Below are 20314 nucleotides of genomic sequence, written 5' to 3' on the forward strand. Positions count from 1 at the left end.
TATTTACAATTAAAATGAATGAAGTTTTTCACACAATTTTTAGTCTAAAGATTCAAAATTTTACTCTTTAAACTGGCGGTACCACCAGTAAAAGTAAGTAACTTTTAAGTTGATTTCTTTCATACTTACAACTATGTTGGCTTTACACTAAATGATGTGTACCAAGATACAAGATACCTAAATGAATGTATTCTTTTAAAATCCTTATATCTGTTTTTTTTTAAAAGAACACTTTTTTTTAAAAAAAAATCAAATGTCAATATGTCATTAATATTAAGAGAAATGAGGTTAGCACGGTTTAATATATGATGGGAGTTTTTTTCCTTGACATTTAACCCATCATATTAAAAGCTTCTTCAAAGGCAAGAAATATCAGCTTGTCACCTGGAGATCGAAATTGAGCTGCTCTGAGACAAACTGCTGTTTCTTCCCCATGATGAAATTCATAGAATGGACAAAAATGTCAGGATAAAAATAGGCCACCTTGGGTGGGGGGACCATCAGGAAAAGAAGGATCATTATTGTTATAATTACAACTAAAAATCATTTAAAATCAGTTATTTTTCTCTCATAGCACGTGAAAGACTCCTAGCACCTGGATTTATATTATTAAATACTTAGTTGAGAATAAAATGCGATCAAACTATGTTTATGCTAGTCTGTGGATGTCACTTTGAATACAAGCTGAACCGTGGATAAGAAGGCATTTTAAAGAACAGCAAATATTTTAATTCATAATATACAAAGGACATACCACAAGCTGGCATTTTGAAATTCTGGGATGATTAAAAAAAAAAGATATATATCAATATTAAATCTTGCAAGATGTTGGAGGGCTGGATGCCAAAATATGCACATCTTCTAAGGAAAATCTCTGATAATTCAAGAAGGACAGAACTGTAAATGAATCCACTCGTAAGAATCAACAAGTTGCACTTTTCCTGCAATTTAAAAAGTATCTTGAACAAATGCCATAGAACAGAAGCACGGAGCTCAAGATGAAACCTCTCGTTGCCCCCAAAGAAGGCTTAGCACAGTGAAATATCAGATTTTCCTGTATCTGGGACACGGAAGAACACACGTTTATACAGATTTTGTTAAATGCCATTATTCGCCACTGACCACTCCATATTAGTTAACTGCTCAGGTTTTAATGTTACATATGGAGAAAACTCTTGGCTACTTTCACGGATAGTTAATCCTGTAGATTATATGACACTGTTACCTCATGAGATTTTAATCCCTGTCAAATGGCTATGATCATCAGTCATATTCAGATTTTATTTAAGAACTGTAATATTCCCTTTCTATAAATCCTTTTCAATTATTTAGGGACGTGTTTTCTAGTCTCCCTTATCTTTATTCTCCATTGCTTTTCCAATCGATAGTTCTTCCAGTTAATCAATAATGCAGAGAAAGAAGTCCCAGTCAGATATGGGCCAAAAGCCAGTGTGACTTTAAAGTAAATAAATAACTATCAGAATGTGTGTATGCCTGGTTTATCAGATTGGCCTGGTTCATTAATTTTGTAAGATTGAGATTTCACCAATAAAACAGGGAAGGAGGGGAGAGACAGCTAACTGGGTTAGTTGGGCTCACGCATAAAATCTGTTATACTAGGGATAACATCCAAACTGTGTTAGTCACCAAGCCCTCAGAAACAAAAAAAGTAAAGTGCAATTCTGTACAAATTACACCGAGACTTGGTATGTTTTACTCTCCCAAATACTGGCTGGTAGTAGAGGTACAGAATGTCAGACCTGTCAGTTTTCCAATTTACAATGACAGAAATGTGTTCTATATTCTTTGTGTGTTTGATGGCATTGTCAAGACCCATAAAGAAAAGACTTTTATGAAAGTTATCCATACCGTGATCAAAAAAGCAGAACATTTAAAAACCTAGCATGCCGAAAAATTTTTAGGAATAACACTGAACATTCTACTCAGCTTTGTATGGAGACTTCAAAAAAAAAAGATTTATTAAAGAATATGTCTGTACAATACACTGTCCTTATGTATTACACTATAATTTAACATGATGCTTGATTTTTACCACAGATTCAAATAACTAAATTAAACATTTGACACAAATCATGTTTTCACTTTTCCCAGTCAACATTAGGTTTTGAAAACTGGACATATTGTGAGTCAACCACAGCATGTGACCAACACATTTGCTTCTTTTCACTCATTATAGGAATTATAATAAAATACCTAAGTTACTCTACTTCTCTTCTTCCACAAAAATAATCAAGTATGACCCTGCTTAGAAGTGAGGACTAGATTTTCTGGGGTGTAATAACAAATACTAGATTGTTAAAGAGTTAGATATAAGCATTCATAAATTCACTGCTATGAACTTCCTTCCAGAAGGGCTGTACCAGGCTATGTTGCCACAAGCGATGGAGGACACTATCACTATCATTCCTCCTCATTCTTGTCAACCCTCGGTCGTATCTTTCTCCTGAGGTGAATCCCACCAGTGTAAAATAGTATTTCACTTTTGTTTTAGTATGCGTTTGTCTGATTATTATAGAGGCTGGGTACCTTTCACATAATTAGCATAATTTTGTGCCTTTTTATAGTTTGCCAATTTGCTTCCTAATTTCTTCATCCTTTTTGGTTGCTTGGATTATAGTTTTAGTCTAGTTTCAATATTAAACCCTTTGCAAACCTCTTCACCCAATCTGTCATCCAAATGTTAATTCTTCCTGTGATACTGCTCACTGAACAAAACTTCTCAATGTTTATGTAGACAAATCCATACGCATTGTGCCTTTAGGGCTCTGTGAAGAACTTTCTCCTCACAGTTTTTATAGTTTTAGTCGTTACATTTCTCTCACTCATCAGTCTGGAGTTGACCACTGTGTGTGGTGTGAATGAGGAGTGGACGTGATTCCTCTACTGTGTAGTCTGTTTTCCCAAATAATGTCCAGTCCAGCCTTTCCCACTGGATGTGGGACCACTTTCCCATTATCTAGTTACCAAACCAAGGGGTCTGTTTTGAACCCTATTTTGTTACATTAGTCTTTTTGCTATTTTCTACAATAACATTAATCATGCTTATTACTTAGACTTTGAAGCACAATATCTCTTAGGAGGTATTTTACTTCTTTTTTTTTTTAACCAACTGAGCTTTTCATAGATATTTATGTATGTATGCCCAATTCTTCAAAATTCATTTTTATGGGAAGCACCCTGAACTTACAAGTTATTGTAGAAAGTAAGCCTTTATATTATTAAAGACATACTATGTCTCTACATTTATTCACATCCGCTTTTATTTCCTTCACTACAATTTTAAAATTTCTGTTATAAGGGTTTTTCAAATTCTTTCCCAGATAAATTTCTATGTCCTTTTAATTTTTGTCCTTTTAATTTTAAAAATTTTAAACTTTTTAATTTTAATTATTTTGTCCAATAATTTTATATTACATTTTGAAAGAAGTCATTACTGATTTAGATGAATGCCTAAAAACTGAATGAGTTGACCTCATGTTCAGCAAACTTACTCAGATCTCTTATGAATTTATCATTTGTTAATTCTGCTGGGATTTCTGTGGAGATCATGTCTATGAAATGATAGAGTTTTATACTTTTTTATTATTTTTCTCAAAATGTGTCAAAATCTACATTTATAAGACTCTAAAGAATTATGCCTAATCTCTAGCAATTCATTGAACTATAGTAATGAAAAGTGGACACCCTTGATTTGCTCCTGACCAAAGATAATGTTGAAAATTAATCTTTAAATATGACATTTACTATAATTATAGTATAAGCTTTTAACACATGAAGAGAATTTCCTTTTAATTTTCACAGCATTTTTTTTTTAAGTAGGCACCATGCCCAGTGTAGAACCCAAGGCAGGGCTCGAACTCATGACTCTGAAATCAACACCAGAACTGAGATCCAGACAAAGACGCTTAACTGACTGAGATACCCAAGCTCCCCCTCAGCATTTTTAAAACAGTTATCACGAATGGAAATAACTTTATAAATTATTTCAGTGTTTATATTGTTTGTTTCAGAGTTTTAAAAACATAATGAACTTGAAAAATTCTTATTCAGCATCTATTGCTATAGTTATGTGACTATTCCCAGTATATTAATGATCTGAATTACATTAGAAAATTCTGACAAGTGTAACTATCCTTCCATTTTTATGATAAACTTTCTTTGATCACAAAGTGTTTCTAAATATGTGTTTGGATTTAGTAAGCCAGTACACGGTATGCCCAAATGGGATTATTTCCATGATAGATTCAGCTCAAACTCTAGGAAGACAGGTATCAGCCACTCCTGTAATCCACAGAGAACTAGCCAACTCCCCTCCAAGCAGCACTTGCACACAGTACCCTTAGCTTAGCACCCACCTCTGGCTCATCAAAAGGGTAGAGAACTGAGGCAATGTTAGAGAGCAAGGGGATGAGTGTTTAGGAGAAAACCATCAGTCTGTCTCTGAGTGACAATTTTCGCACTGGCAAGTAGCTGGGAGTATTTCAAGCTTCAAGGGGCCCTGGACTTTTAGAAAAACAATGACCTAGGCCTAATCAAGGTCTGTGAAGCAGACCAGAAAGAGAAACAGAGGTGAGTAGATATGGTAACACACTATGCAGACAGAGCAGGAGAAATTCTGGAAACCAACAGCTGGGGCAAGCCATGTGTATTTCTCACAAACCCTGCAGGGGCTACACAGAGATAATAGGTGCCCAGTGATTTTTTTTTTTAAAGATTTGTTTATTTACTTATTAGAGAGAGTGTGTGCACAGGAGTTAAGTGAGGGGCAGAGAGAGAAAGGGAGAGAGAATCCACAACCAGACTCCCCGCTAAGTGTGAAGCCAGAGGCAGGGCTCTCCCTCGCAACCCAGAGATCATGACCCAAGCCAAGATCAAGGGTGCTGCTCAACCAACGGTGCCCCTGCCCCAGTGCCCCTTGCCTAAGAAACTTCAAATCCTTCCAAAGGACCAAGTGACCCCACCGAGGGTCACTTTGAAGAGATGAGGGAAGAGAACCTGACCTGCTTTGTGGGAAGTCACACTTCCCAACAGAGGCTTTCAAATTACTTGAAACTGCTCACATAAGACAATGAGTAAAGCACAAACATTGTTTGGGGTCAGAGAAAATTTAAAAAAGAAAATGTAAATCAATCCCGGGGTGGGGGAATATCTGTTAGGTATGGGTATTAACATCTGACAACTTTTCTTTTGTGATCACTCCCAGTTGTTACCAGTAATAACTGTTACCAGTAACAATTTTTAGAGTGTAAAAGTCCTTTCCTACCTACGATCTGAGCATGAACCTCTCATCCGATTTGAAACTTTCTCATCCTCTCCTCTGCAGTCTCAAACCATTGCTAACCAACAACCAAATTACTATATTCTCTCCCATGGACCAGGGAGCTCCTGGGAATACCTCAGTGATCTTCTGCGGATCCTGTCGGAGAAAAGAGCCTTCTGCAGGGAACTCACACAGCCCCACCGAGCCCTGCTACAGGGGTCCACTCACACGGACTCTTCTGGAAGTAATGCTCAGGGGCTTTATGATGGGGCTCCTTTCCAAACCTGAAAGCTCCAAGCGTCCAGCTCCCATCTGAGGGTGCTACGTCTGGCCCCTACACCAGGGAGCGTGCAGCCACCCCCCCCCCACTCCTGCCTTCCTTCCTCATGCTCTGCTTGCAACAGTGAGTCTACAGTGCAGAGAACATCTGTCAAGGGTCCTACGTGCTTTTCCAGAAGCTCTTCTCACTTGCGTTAAGGCAAAAATGTAACTTACTCCCTAAAATCTCTGTCCAAGGAAATTCCCATGAAACACTTCCTGTAACGAATGCTTAAGCCTCTTTTTCATACCTGGACGTAGGTGATAATCTCACGGTGTAGAAAGAGAGTTTCAGGCCACCTCCTTTGTGAGCAGCTCACACATGGTCTAAAATAGCATTTTCGAATATACCAGCACTTGGCCTCTTCTTCATCTCTGTCTTGGTGCTTCCTCTAAAAGCGTAAGAACAAATATCATGTATCAAATGCCTTAGATGTGATTTTTAAAATTGAATTATATAAAATCCCTAAAGCATCCAGATTTAATGATCTTCCAAGCTCTTGCACAACGGAGTTTTAAATTCTTTGTATCCATTCTTTTCTGTAACAAATGTATATTAATTGCTTACTTTGAGCCAGGACTGTTCTAAGAACTGCAATTGTAGTAGGAAGTAAAGCAGAAAGGCTCTATCCTTGTGAACTTGCATCGTAAGGGAGGGAAAGACATATAAATAAATAAATGCTATACATCAGTGCTATGACAAAACTCTACAGCTAACTGCGTGGGTAAGGGGCAGCAAAAACTGTGGTTAGGAAAGGCGAAGGTGTTGATAATTAAGCAGAAGTTCTTTTTTTTTTTTTTTAAGAATGATTTATTTATTTGAGAGAGAGCACGCAAGCAAGAGGAGGGGCAGAGGGAGAAGGAGAAACAGACTTCCGGCTGAGCCCAGAGCCCAGAGTGGGGCTTGATTCCATGACCCTAGGACCATGACCTGAGCCAAAACCGAGAAAATCAGACACTTAACCAACTATGCCCCCCAGGGGTCCTAATTAAGCAGAAGTTCTAAAGAACTGATAGTGAGGCTTTCATACGCTATGGAGAAACAACCCAGGCAAATGCACAGCTCAAGGAATAGCAGGAAGGCCGTTATCATTTTGAACATAAATGGTAAAGTTAAATGTAAAATTCTGGAGTCAAACTCTTTTTTCCCTCACCATCCCCTTTCTTCATGATAAAATGCACTTTTCAATCTTACCTGGAGGACGAGATGGCATACACTCTTCTTGCCTTTTGTTGTCATTGTCATTCACGCATTTATCCGATGACGCTTTCCTAAAAATACTGCCTCCTTCCCAAATGTCCATCTCTAGAAAATTCTGAAACAACAGAGTAAATGAAAAAAATACCATTGGTGCAAGTAACCTCATTTAAGAATGAAGCTTTATGGGGCACCTGGGTGGCTCAGAGGGTTAAAGCCTCTGCCTTCGGCTCAGGTCATGATCCCAGGGTCCTGGGATCAAGCCCCGCATTGGGCTCTCTCCTTGGTGGGGAGCCTGCTTCCTCCTCTCTCTTTGCCTACTTGTGATCTCTCTCTCTGTCAAATAAATAAATAAAATCTTAAAAAAAAAAATGAAGCTTTATTAGACTCATGCCAACCAAGTGGTCCAGGTACAAATGACAACATTTAAATAAAAGATAAACCATATAATTTTAATTGTTTCCAATTATTAGGTATTGAATTTCCTCTAGGCATGTCTATAAACATCATAATTGCTTAATTCAGCACTTTTAGTAAGTCTAATTTTAGTTGATGTGTTAGAACCTGAATTTCAAAGAAGATTAAAAATTACTTTGGTCTTATTTGAACTCATAGTCATGTGGGGAGAAAAGGAAACAAAAAACTGCATAATAGAGATACAGGGAGGAAGTACAAAAAGTCTGGAGAAGGGTGCTAGGGTTGTAACAAGGTAGTCCTAAAAGATGGCCTCAAAGTCTTTGACATTTCTCCCAGGAGGTCAGGTCTCTGTCTCTTCCCTTCACACCTGGTCAGGCCCCTGACTGCTTGGAGCTACCAATGAGGGAGGAAGGAGGAAATGTTGCTCTATGACTTTCAAGACCCCGTCCTAAAGGCATCCAGCTTCCCCGTGGCTGTCTTGGGATGCTAGCTGTCGGGGTGTTCCCTCCCAGAACACAGCCCTGGGAGCCAGCAACCTTGCTGGCATAATCCTGAGTCTTGTGGAGTGAGCGCCAGTATAAGGGAGTGGTTGACAGTCCCCAGCGAGCCTACAGTCGGACCCGGAACCACCCCCGCCCCCACAGCCGGGTGGCTCCAGCCTCCAAAGGGCACATCCCTTCCAGCCATTCAAGTCTTCCAAGGAGCAGCCCCAGACGTGGAGCAGAGATAATCATCCCCAAGATGCCCCGTCCACTCCCTCCCACAGAACGTCAGGGCGCAAGGACATGACTGCCATCGATGACATGACTGCCGCGTTCTGTCCTCAAGTGCAGGTACTTTGTTATGCGGCAGGAGATAGATAGGACACGTGATGGTCATCTATTTCAGAATTTCCAGATGGCCTTTATTGCAGATACTCCGTGACTTTCCCCCTCATGATCCTTCAGACTGTCAGACACTGGGCTAAAATCGTCTTTGGATAGGAGACGTCCCTGCACCCCTTACTCTGCCTGGGAAAGAAGGGGAAGCTTCCCAGAGCAGATACCATGATTGGAAAAAATTGCCTGATCTATTTCATGGGTTCCCCGGGCCACTGTTCGAGGCCAACACCCAAATGCCTTTAATGTTCTGAAAAGCGCCTCAAAATCATCTTTCAATTGCATATTACTTGATCTTCAGTTTTGTGACCTGCCTGAACTTAGTACAAACTCCGTGTCACTCTAGAGGTAATTTTGTACGGCAGCCCCATCAGCTCGGTGACGCGGATGATGGGAGAAAGAAGGCTGCCTTCTTTTGTCCCTACGAAGGACAAGGAGGAAGGGGTGAGGGAGACGCACGCAAGGTCTCCACTGCCTCTCCTCTATGACCACCGCCTGTGTCAGCTCCTCGACGTACAGGATCATTCAGGCTTGGCATCTGTAAAAACACTGGGCAGGTGGTGTTGTTGTTTTTTTCCTTTTTTGCAATCCTAATTTTTAAGAATCATTTAATTGGGCCCAGAGGCTGTGCTATGGGAGTACACAGAATTTAGGACAAATAAGGCGAATGAGTGCTTCGGGACGTTCCGTTGTTCGCGTTAAGCCTTTAGGAGGACAAGAGCTAACGGAGGACACTGGACCATTGTTAGGAAGCTGATTAGGAAGCACCAGCGCGATTTCAGCGAGAGAGAAGCAGCCACTCTCAGCTTACTGTCAATTTCCCACAATGAAAACCTGAGACGGAAGACAACGAACGCTGTATCCAGGCATCGTTCCTCCATTGTTTCTTCCTGCAGGTTTCATATTAATCCATTGCTGATAAATATACTGCACATATCCCTTTTCTTCTGAGTTTTTCCACTTGACTTTTTCTGTCCCCTACCTTCCGTCCTCTCGGCACCGAACGCTGAGCTACTACCTGGTCCGACAAATTTAAATCCCCTAAGACATCTCTTGCCACAGTATCACAACTAATTTTCTCCTTTCAATTAAAGGTCATAGTTTGTTTGAGAAGAGCAGAAAGTACCGCAAGCATATTGACATTGTGTAAATGAGAACTGAAATCAAGGGGTGGGTAGTTAATGAACAAAAGATCATTGCTCAGTGTCTTAACTGCAGCATTTCGGCTCCAGATTAAATCCACTGAAGAGGTGATGGGCCAGAGGACCACCAGCCAGCCGAGAGGGCAGTCACCCCACACGGTGGGTTCGCCAACCTTCTCTCCCTATTTTCTTCCCACATATGTAGTTTGCTTCCGAGGACTTCCACGTCCGGCTAAGGGAACAAAAAGCGTATTTCCCCCTCGTACAGGGATCTATCGTTATTTTATAACATATGTGCCCGGTTATACCATTCAGCACGACAACCTGTGTAAGGAACATGCACTTGGTTTCTTGTGGGCTGAGGACAAGTCTGTAAAGACAAAGGTCACCCTGAAGAACAGAGTAGAAATTACACCCACTGATTCAAAGACTGCATGCATGTAAGTGTTCCAATCATTAATGCAGATCTAACTATGCTTTATAATTTGCTTACTACTAACACAGAATGACAAACACTTCTGTAGGAGGAAAAGTTTGAAAAGTAAATTGCTGGAATATGTATTTTACCTTACATAAATATGTTTTAGGGAGACTCGTGCTTTAAAAATGTTTTGCAAAGCTGGAATAGTTACGTGCGTGTCTCCCAGAAAGAAGACGTGAAATACATTTTGTTATTTTAAATTTCAGTGTTAAATTTTCACTACAATGTAACTTGAGGGTTTGCTAATAGCTTACAGATTGAGGGTTGCAGAAAAAAAAGAGACACTGGTAGGTAGACTAAAAATTCATTACAATATTACCTCACATGGTAATTATATATAGAAATCTTATTTTAATATAAGTTTTATGCTCTAACCCCTTATTATATTTGATTGTCGACTGTCAGTTATAAATCATTACTATCACTCGAGTAATCAATTAACAAATTTTGGTTTTGGTGAGAGATGAATCATTTGTCTGAGGTTCCTATTTTAAATAGCCTGAATTGCGTGTTTTAAATATATGTTTATATAGCCATTCATCTAAAAAAAAGATGGAATACTATTTCTATGATCCACCAATAAAGATGCTAACAGACAATGTTTGTGTAAGCACACACCATAGAAAGCAGCAAACAATGCAAAAAGAGAGTAATTTTGCTTTCCACATTCACCTTATTTCTAGGGAAAGTTTTCCTTACCTATAGAAATTTAAGTTTAAATTAATATGTCTACATCGCCACAGTGCTATCGTTAATGGTTAATCATTTGTGTAAATATTCTTTGTTTAAAAGTTAGAGGTAGTTTGTTTAGTAACTAACAAATTCAGTCTTATTAACGATGCCAGCTTTGGAATTCTAGACGTATATAACACATAACCTCTGTCCCTAAAAACCTTTATCATTTACTTCAGAGGCAAATCTAACACACATGAAATGATTCAAGACATCATAAAATTAGGACAAAGGTGTGTTATTTCAGCTGCAAAAGCTATAAAAGTTCACAGGCAAAGAGATCACGGAAGCTAGAATAATTGGAAGCTTTTATGGGGGAAACGGTCCCATCTGACAATTCCGGGTACTGAATGCTTTCAGCTAACCACCTCCTGGTAACTGCGCCCCTAAACTTTTTACTATAAAAATATAACCACATTTGGAAATGGAAACAAGGGAAATTATTCTTGCTAAATTTAGGAAGTGCTCCCTGACAAAAACTTGATTTTCTATGAAAAATGTGATTTCACTTACAAGTTTTTAGAACATGCAATTCACAGAATATAGGAGAAGCAGTAACCAGTGAAACACTAATGAACAAATTTTTTGTGGTGTGAAGACCAAATAAAATAACCTGAATCTTTCTTGTTAGGTTTACACTCCCAGGTTTAGGAAGTAAATTATTCTGGGGAAGAGATTATCCCTGGAAAAATGAAAAAGAATGCCAAGTCAGAAAATTGCACACTGGCTAAGGAGTAATAAAAGGTTCCCTCAGCAGAATTCAAAATTTTAGTATGGGCCAGCAGTTCCATAATATGACTCTGAAAACTTAATTGGGAGAAGGTATAGAAAATAATTCATTGCATGATCACAGAGAGCAAACATTCAAAATATTAATTTATAGATGGCCATAATGGAAATCCAATCCCCTAAGATCTTCACAGCATAAGAGTAAATGAAGAACATATCAAAATGGACTTCCTGCCCACCTTCAAGATTCACAGTCGAGACATCTTCTATTGAAGGAGAGAGATCCGGATAATGAGGTCAATTAAATGCAAAAGTTATCATGATCCACACTGACAGAGGCTAAACAGGTAAATGTACAACAGCTCAAAAGAGAAAAAGAGAGAATCTCATGGATGATTGCCAAGCGGATGGCCAGTGCCAAACGCAGAGTACAGGGTTAAAAGGGAAATTTTCCTTAGTTGATTCTCCACCCCAACATGAGAATAGCTATTATGCTAAAGCAGCAGAATACGTGGGGTATAAATATGAAATGGGTCATGAAAAAAAAATGAAACAGCATGAGGAAACCCTAGTTATGCCCACTCTAGAAGTAAAGTTGTATTTTTAAAAAGCACACTTATTAATATGAGTATTAATCATCACTTATAGATAATGCACTTGAAGAAAAAAAAGAAGGAAAAAAATTTTACGGAGCCAAATATATTGAGATAATCAGTAAGGAGTACAAAACGTTCAGATAGGGCGCCTGGGTGGCTCAGTGGGTTAAGCCGCTGCCTTCGGCTCAGGTCATGATCTCAGGATCCTGGGATCGAGTCCCGCATCGGGCTCTCTGCTCAGCAGGGAGCCTGCTTCCCTCTCTCTCTCTGCCTGCCTGTCTACTGTGAACTCTCTCTGTCAAATAAATAAATAAAATCTTAAAAAAAAAAAAAAAAAACGTTCAGATATTCTTCAAGCCTTTTAAGAGGGAATATAAGACAACAAGTCATACAGAATTATACAGCAGGGGCACCCGGGAGGCCCTGTGGCTCAGTCAGTTAACCACTGCCTTTGGCTCAGGTCATGATCCTGGGGTCCTGGGATCCAGCCCCACATCAGGCTCTCTGCTCAGCGGAGAGTCTGCTTCTCCCTCTCCCTCTTCCCCTTCCCCCCAGCTCATGCTCTCGCTCTCTCAAACAAATAAAATCTTTAAAAAAAAAAAAAATCCAATTCTATTTTCTTTGTTATTTCCCAACACGATCTCAGTAACAATAGCTGAGTAAACTTAGCAGTCATGAATAAATAAGAATCAGATTAAAACTGGAAAGGATAAATCCAGTGAACAATTCCTGATTTCCTACACTGTGAGCCATTAACAAATTTAAATAAATGAAGGAGGAAAATGTACACATAAGTTCAATAAATTACTTAACTGATAATGTACTTGAAACATGACTATTTGGCTTTAATTGAGTATAAATGTGTATTTTCCACATGAAAAGCTTGTCAAGGAAAATATCAAAATTAAGTATACTTCTAAAATCAATAGCAAATATATGTCTACATTAATAAAATAGGGCTTTTGTTTTGTTTAGCTTTTACTTTTATTTTGGCAGACTTAACACGGCAAAGGAAATGACGGGTTTCCAGGTCTTAACTGTGGCCGGCAATGGAGATGCCCACGGATCCAAGTTTGGAAGTGAAGAGTTAATATCATTTTTCTTCCTCATTTACCCACAGGAAAGGACAGAAAAGCAAAATATCAAAGGAGCACTGGGAATGACTTCACTAATCGTGAGGACCCTTTGGGCAATAGAGCCTCAGAAGTATACTTTAGTCAAAAAGACCATTAAACTGTAACTTTATTAACCCACTACACAGAACAGAGCAATGGGTACCAAGAGGGTTTCTTTGAACACAAAGCAACAAGAGCACATTCTCCAAATAGAAGACAGGTGGCTTGTTATCCATTACCCAACTGCTTTAGCTCCAAAGGGAAAAAAATAATAATCTCTATGGTTTCCTGTGTTCACATTTGAATAAGGCATACAAAGCCATCAAACTTACTATGTGTTTCTTTAAAGCCATGGATAGGTATTTCTTTCATATCTAAAATTTATCCAAATACAAAGCACATTTAGAAAGGAATGTTAACTTTTTGATGTGAAGTAAGTCACAACTGTCATGGAATTTATATGTATTCTTCTATCAAGAAAATTTTCAGTGCAATTTTCCAAAAAATGTTATTTGAGCACATTTTTCATAACTTCAAGTCATGTTGTTACAAATGATAGACTAAAAATCAGGTGTCCTATTGACTCAAAAGACAAAGACTAAGACACGTATTACAGAGTTAATTATTTTTTCTAATGTGTTTACCCTGAGCTGGGATGGCTTCCCAATTCTCCAATGTATCTACCATGACCTTGAATATCTCCCAAATTCCCTTAAATTTCTACTCCTAACACTGTTGGTTTCACTTATACCCCAGGTGTGTCTATACTGACTTGTGATTTCTCCCTAACTTCCCAGGTTTACCAACCATCATATAGAATGTCTCTCTCATTCCCAGGAGTTTCTAAACTATCCTAGGATATCAGCCTAATTTCACAGGCTGTACACACTAAACTGTACGTGAAGTGTCTAAATCCTCAGTTTTTCTACACTGACCAGTGTTGAATCTGTAATTGCCCAGTTCAATCACTATCTTTGGATATCTCCTCAATCTCCACGCGGCATCTTTTCTGGTCTAGGATGTCTCTCTAACTCACCAGGTTCCATCCTGATCTTGAACATCTCCTTAATTCCCCATCAAGTTCTAAATTAAACAGGAATGGCTCCTTCATCTTCAGGTGTACCCACCTTGACATTGTATGTGTACATAATCCCCCTGATACGTCTACACTGACCTGGCATGTCTTCCAAATCCCCAGATAGTTTTACAATGACTTGGTAATGTTGAGTTCATTTAACTCACATGATTTTAGAAAATATAATTTAAGCCAGAAAAAAAAATGCAATGGAAACATTAGAAAAATCTTAGATGTACATTTCTTCATAAAATATTGATGTATTTTCTGTACAGAAGAAAATATTTCAATAATAAGAATTCACAGAAGAATTGAACTGATTAAATTTACAAATATAACAAAATCTGAGGATCTCAAAATGAGTACATTTAATGTCTGGGTCTCCTAAAAACATAACATGTGCTAGTCAAAATGCATACTTTGCTAAAAGGAGTTAATTTGTTCTAATTGTTCAAGAAAAGTTACCATTTTTACTGTCAAAGCAGGGTAAGGTTAATGTTGGCTAATACAGCATCTCAAAATCTTCTCATGACAGAAAGAGATGCTAAATACAAAAAGGAACTCAGTCTGTGTACTGACAGGGGCGTGGGGGGGGGGTGCTCTCACCAGAATAAATACTTTGGCTACTGCCAAATTATATATTGCAAATAATTATTCATTTCTTTAAAAGAACAGCAAAGGAAGTAGCACTTCAATATTTTTTTGAATAATTCACATCACTTTGTAAGAAAAGGAATCATATCCTCAGGGAAATTTCCAAATAAGGATTAAACTCAGAAACAGATTGCCTCAAAACAGAGATCACCAACTGTACTTGCAAATGAGGCATCCAGGCAGCATTTTTTAACATCTCCATTTTAATTACTAGGTAAATTGTACTTATTTGTAATTGTGAAAACCAACACTCGGAAAGTTATTTTTAAAGACTGTACTGCACAGGGGAATCATGATTGTTACCATGTAACTCAAATCTTCCCATATGTGAGCAACATCTAGGAATGAAGCTTCATGTCTTTGCTCCCCGTTCTGAGGCTACGGAAACTTAAAGGAATCCCAAAATTAAGTCATTCACCATCTCGTATTTCAGTTACTAACACTTACAGACATGGTACACGGAATCAAGCCAATCATCTCCATATTAGTAAATATTTTCCCATTTCATATCACACAGGGGAAATTAAGCTACTTAGGTCTCAATTTTAATTATTTATTCAGACACTCAGTGTCGTGTAGATAAGATTCTATGTGAATTTTGGGGGATTTTTGGACACTTGACCTAGATATCTTCCACTGGGAGGGCAGCCTCTAAAAATACATCTTATTCATATTTGAATTTATTTGGAATTAAAAATAAAAATATTATCCTGGGCCAAATTTTGGTGTAGAGTTTTATTTTTTCATCTACATTCTAATTTTTTGAACCTCAGCAATTGGTAAATTACTGTAATATTTGTTAAGGAGTGGGGATAATGTAAAATATGTAATATATACTTGTATTTTATGCAGCATTTAAAAATATGCACATATTTTACACACATAGACCTTATTTGTTTTGAGGTTTTGGCTCTAAATTACAGAGATGAGTCCTAATCTAAGATGTTGAATATCTGTTGTTAAAAATGCAGTTCTAAGATCATTAAGCTTTCAAGTAAATAATAAGATATACCTTGCAGCTTGACAGACAACAATATTTCATTTTCTTAACACAGAAATCTACAAGCAACTTCTGCTAATGCTATTTGAACATGGCATCCTTAAAAAACATAACTACTCAGTATTAAAAAATTTGTTTCACTCTTTTAAAATTGTATCAATGATATTTAAGCTTCCACAGTTGAAGAGAAAATTCTACAAATTCATACAGAAAAAGAGAGACATTTGAAACATGTGTCTTGTAGTAAATGGACTTTTTAATGATCCATTCAGTAAAGAAAAATTGTTTCCCAGCAGAAATTCCACAGATTTCCAAACTGTCTGAATGCATAATAATGAAATTACTCAAGCTCAGGTATTACCTTTTTTATTATTTTTAGCACCTGCCATTTTTCTGTGAAAGCACATCCGTTCATTCTGTCATCTAATTAGCATCAGGGCAAGTTATGACAAACCAAATAGTGTAGGTAGGGAATCAAAGATAACATATTTTACAGAAATAATGCTATTTGTTCACCGTCTTTTTCTGACACATCTCACATTTTATTAACTTAGTCCTTGAAAATCAGACTAAAATCCACTTTCTTTACTCTGGATCATTCTGAATAAAATCTTGCATTCTACGAAGAAGTCAGTGATCTGAATTATGCTAACAGAAATGGTTTTCCAAATTGGGGGGGTTTTCAAAACTTGACTTTTTTCTATCCGTATAGTGAAAATCCTCCCAAATGTTCATTTTAATTCCCATTGTATTTTTGCCTCAGTTATTTTTAAACCACAAAAGTGCTCTGCAATGGAATAGATTCACCTGCTTTAATAAACATGAGCAAGATGGTGTGTCTGTTAACTTTAACTATTAGCATGACAACTGTCTTTCTCACACAAATTAATAATGACCTTATCAAAGAAATTTATGAAACATTACTGGGATAAATTTATGAAACTTAGCATTTATAAATTTTTTAACATCTAGGAAAGAAAATAACAATATACATTTCTGTGTGATCTTATCCCTGATTATTTCCTTAGAACATATTTTGAGAAGTGGGATTAACTGGAGAAGAGTATACAAACATTCTTTTTTTTTTTTTTTTAAAGATTTATTTCTTTATTTGAGAGAAAGAGAGAGCAGGAAGAGGCACAGAGGGAGAAAGACAGTCCTGAAGCAGTCCAACACGGGGCTCGATCCCCGGACCCTGAGATCATGACCTGAGCCGAAATCAAGAGTCTGATGCTCAACCGACTGAGCCATCACCTAGGCACAAGTATACAAATATTTTTAAGAATCTTGTGCTTTGGATCTGGAAGTTTAGTACCAGTGCACTCTATAATTTATTTATTTACTTTTTTTTTAAAGGTTTTATTTATTTATTTGACAGACAGAGATCACAAGCAGGCAGAAAGGCAGGCAGATGGAGACAGGGAAGCAGGCTCCCTGCTAAGCAGAGAACCCGATTCGGGGCTCGATCCCAGGACCCTGAGATCATGATCTGAGCTGAAGGCAGAGGCTTTAACCCACTGAGCCACCCAGGCACCCCGCACTCTATAATTTATAACAAATTCTAAAAAGGTAAGGAAATTTGTTAAGACTACAGTTGATATATCTGTCTTTGAAAGTTTAAATTAAGTTCAGGTTGATGAGAGTCTCAAATTTATCATTGAAAAATACACCCAAATGTACAAAAAAGTCATTTAATCTTATATTTATAATTACGTAAATCATCTTTGAATGGCAGGAGATGATGTGTAATTTGTTATGTGGAACTTCTAGACTACTTAGACAAAACCAGAGATTTAGAACAAAATCACAGAGCGTTTAACCTGCCTCAAGAGAGCCCTTCACTCTGCATGTACTATACTTGCCGTAAGTCATTGTAAGTATTGTTCAATCAACAAACATTTATCTACTGGCGCTTAAGTGCCAGTCATTGTGCTACAATGCCGAGCATGTGGTGATGAAAGACACAGAAAACCTCAAAGAGTTACAAAGTTACAATCCAGCAGGGAACACAGCCCAGAAAACCAATTACATTTTAATACCATACAGGAGTATGGCACAATGGAACTGAAGGGGAAGAACATAAAACCTGGCCTGGAAGGGGGTCAGGACGGGTTCTCCACCCAATGGTCCCTGAGGATTGGGATAAAGTCACTGAGTCTGAGAAGATGAAGAAGGTTTTTTGTTGCTGCTGCTGTTTGTTATGAAGTAACAGCAAATGCATGAAAAGAAAAACAATACAACAGAAGTTCAATATAGCTAGAGCAGAATGTGGTGATTTCTACTGACCAACAACTGATATTTAATGGTTTAGTGGCCTCTATGTGTTCCTTATATTCTGTATTTCTACATGCAGAAACTCCTTGATGCAGAAATATATAAATTTTTTTCAAATATCTAGCAATTCCTTTATATAAAAATAAATGATATTAATATTTCTGTGTATCTCTTTTCATAGTTTTTTCAACATAGCTACATTTTTTTTTATTCAATTGGAGTTGGTAGTTTTATATTTGGTTTTCTACATACTATTGCAAATATATTCCCATGTCATTATTTTAAGTTATTTTTAAAAATATTTTTAGTAAATACAAATCATCATCAACACGTACCAAAATATACTTACACAAAATCCTATTCATTTTTTTTTTTTTGCAATTAAGAATTTGTTATGGACTAAACAGTGTCCTCCCAAAATTTATATGTTAAAACTCTAACTCCCAATGTCATAGTATTTGGAGGTGGGGGCCTTTGGGAGATAATTAGGTTTAATAATTATGAGAGTAGAGCCCATGAAAGGATTAGTGTCAATACGAGGACACAAATCCTGCTTGCTCAGCCAGTTGAGGAAAAGGTCTTAGCAAAGAACTAAATTGGCCAGCACCTTGATCTTGGACTTCCCATCTCCAGAACTGTGAAAAAAATATATGTCTAAGCCACCCATGGTATTTTGTTATAGCAGACCAAACTAAGAGAGCATCTGTAATTTTTTTAATTAGAAAAATATCAATATACATTTTTGTGTAATATTATTCCTGATTATTTCCTTAGGATAGATTTTGAGAAATGGAATTATTGAAAAGAGCATACAGAATTTTTTTTAAAGATTTTTCAAGAGAAAGAGAAAAGGAGCAAGTGGGGAGAGGCACTGAGGGAGAAGAGAGAGACTCTCAAGCAGACTCAGGGCTGAACACAGAGCCCAACAGACACCGGGCGCCATTTCATAACCCGTTAGATCTTGATCTAAGGCGAAATCAAGAGTCTGGGGCTTAGCTGACTGAGCCATCCACATGTGCCAAGTATACAAACATTTTTAAGGATCCTGATGTAAATTTCCAAACCAATTCCAGGAAGAATACATTCTTAACAACAGCATAAGAGAAGTTCCATCTTGCAGGCATATCTTTTACTATATTATCTTTCATTAGCTGGATAATTTTTTTTTTCTTGACCTAACTTTTCATTTCAAATATGCAAAATAAATCTGGAGGTTCTTAGTCGTATTACGTGTAAAAATAACTCTTACTAAACTATTATGACAGCATATACTCATGCTTCACAAAGTTAAAATTTTAAAAACCTGAGATTTAAAGCTTTGTTTTTCAAAATGTGAAGACTATAATAACCGGTATAGCTTTCCTCAACAGTTGAAGTTTTGGAACACTCCTTAGCAAGGGACTATGCACAGGTTCTATTAAGAAGGGAACAGAAAGATGAATGAAAACTTAATCATACAGAATTAAACTCACCTTTACTCTGACTTCTCATCCACGGCTTTTTTCATTGTGTTACATGCCGAGACTATATAATGTGGAACTTCCCTTAGAATTCAGAATATTTCTGTACATGTCCTCATGTTTCAACATAACCTAAAATGGGACAAGCTTTTTTTTTTAAAACCACAGGTAAAAAACAAACAAACAAAAAGCTTTAAATAAAATCCCAAATTCCAAGGTTAACCCCCTTGACCAACTACAGGCCAACAGTATTTTCCACGAAGACCAGTAGTATTTTCCACTAAGATTTTCACCTTTCAGAGGATTCAGAGATGGTATCGACAACGTGTGATGCCAGAGTAAAATCACAGCCAACATTTGCTGTAGCTAAGAAAATTGTGAAATGCCTGTCTTCCGTAGACAGGAACAATTTTCATTTGCTTAAAGGTTCCTAAGTACATACAGGATTCTATGCAGTTCTGGATTCACATCAATTTCTAGATCAATAATTAAGGTTCTATAAAACTTATATACAGCTAATTGAAGGTTCTGTAAAATATACATACAGAACTTGTCAACCTCAGACTCCTGAGAATAATTAAATTAGCTCTGGCAAGAGACAAACTTCAAAGTTTGCAGGAGATGAGCGTCCAACATTAGAAGTCTATTTCTTGTCCACCTGAAATCCAACACTGGCATCCAGCGCTGCTTTCTGGAACAGTCTCTCCAAAGTCACAAGAGAAGACAGTGGTTAGGGGAGGCACCTCAGCTACTATCTACCTTCACTGAAAGTGACACACCATTTGTGCTTACGGTTCATGAATGAGAACAGCGTGGAAGCCCGCGCAATGGAGAGGAGGGAAGGGTGATGTGTGCCGCTGATTTCTGCCATGTATCCCAACTAAACAGGATATTTAAAATCTGTACTGCAGGGGCACCTGGGTGACTCAGCTGGTTAAGCCTCTGACTTCAGCTCAGATCATGA

The 20314-nt window shown here is 37.6% G+C and overlaps 1 protein-coding gene across 1 annotated transcript in view; it reads right to left on the minus strand.

Moving 5' to 3' along the window:
• Positions 1-20314, minus strand: part of LOC309855505 (uncharacterized protein) — a gene marked incomplete at its 3' end in the record, with an annotated part of 141068 nt that overhangs the window by 20841 nt on the left and 99913 nt on the right. Inside the window, exons 4-5 of the mRNA XM_082715865.1 lie at positions 6795-6915; positions 5851-5991 (exon numbers count right to left, since the gene is read on the minus strand). Coding sequence (XP_082571991.1) covers positions 5851-5991; positions 6795-6845 — 192 coding nt within the window. The 5' untranslated portion in view covers positions 6846-6915. The remainder of the gene's footprint in view (positions 1-5850; positions 5992-6794; positions 6916-20314) is intronic.

This window comes from Mustela nivalis, assembly GCF_964662115.1.
Source record: "Mustela nivalis genome assembly, chromosome: 20".
NCBI classification, from domain to species: domain Eukaryota; kingdom Metazoa; phylum Chordata; class Mammalia; order Carnivora; family Mustelidae; genus Mustela; species Mustela nivalis.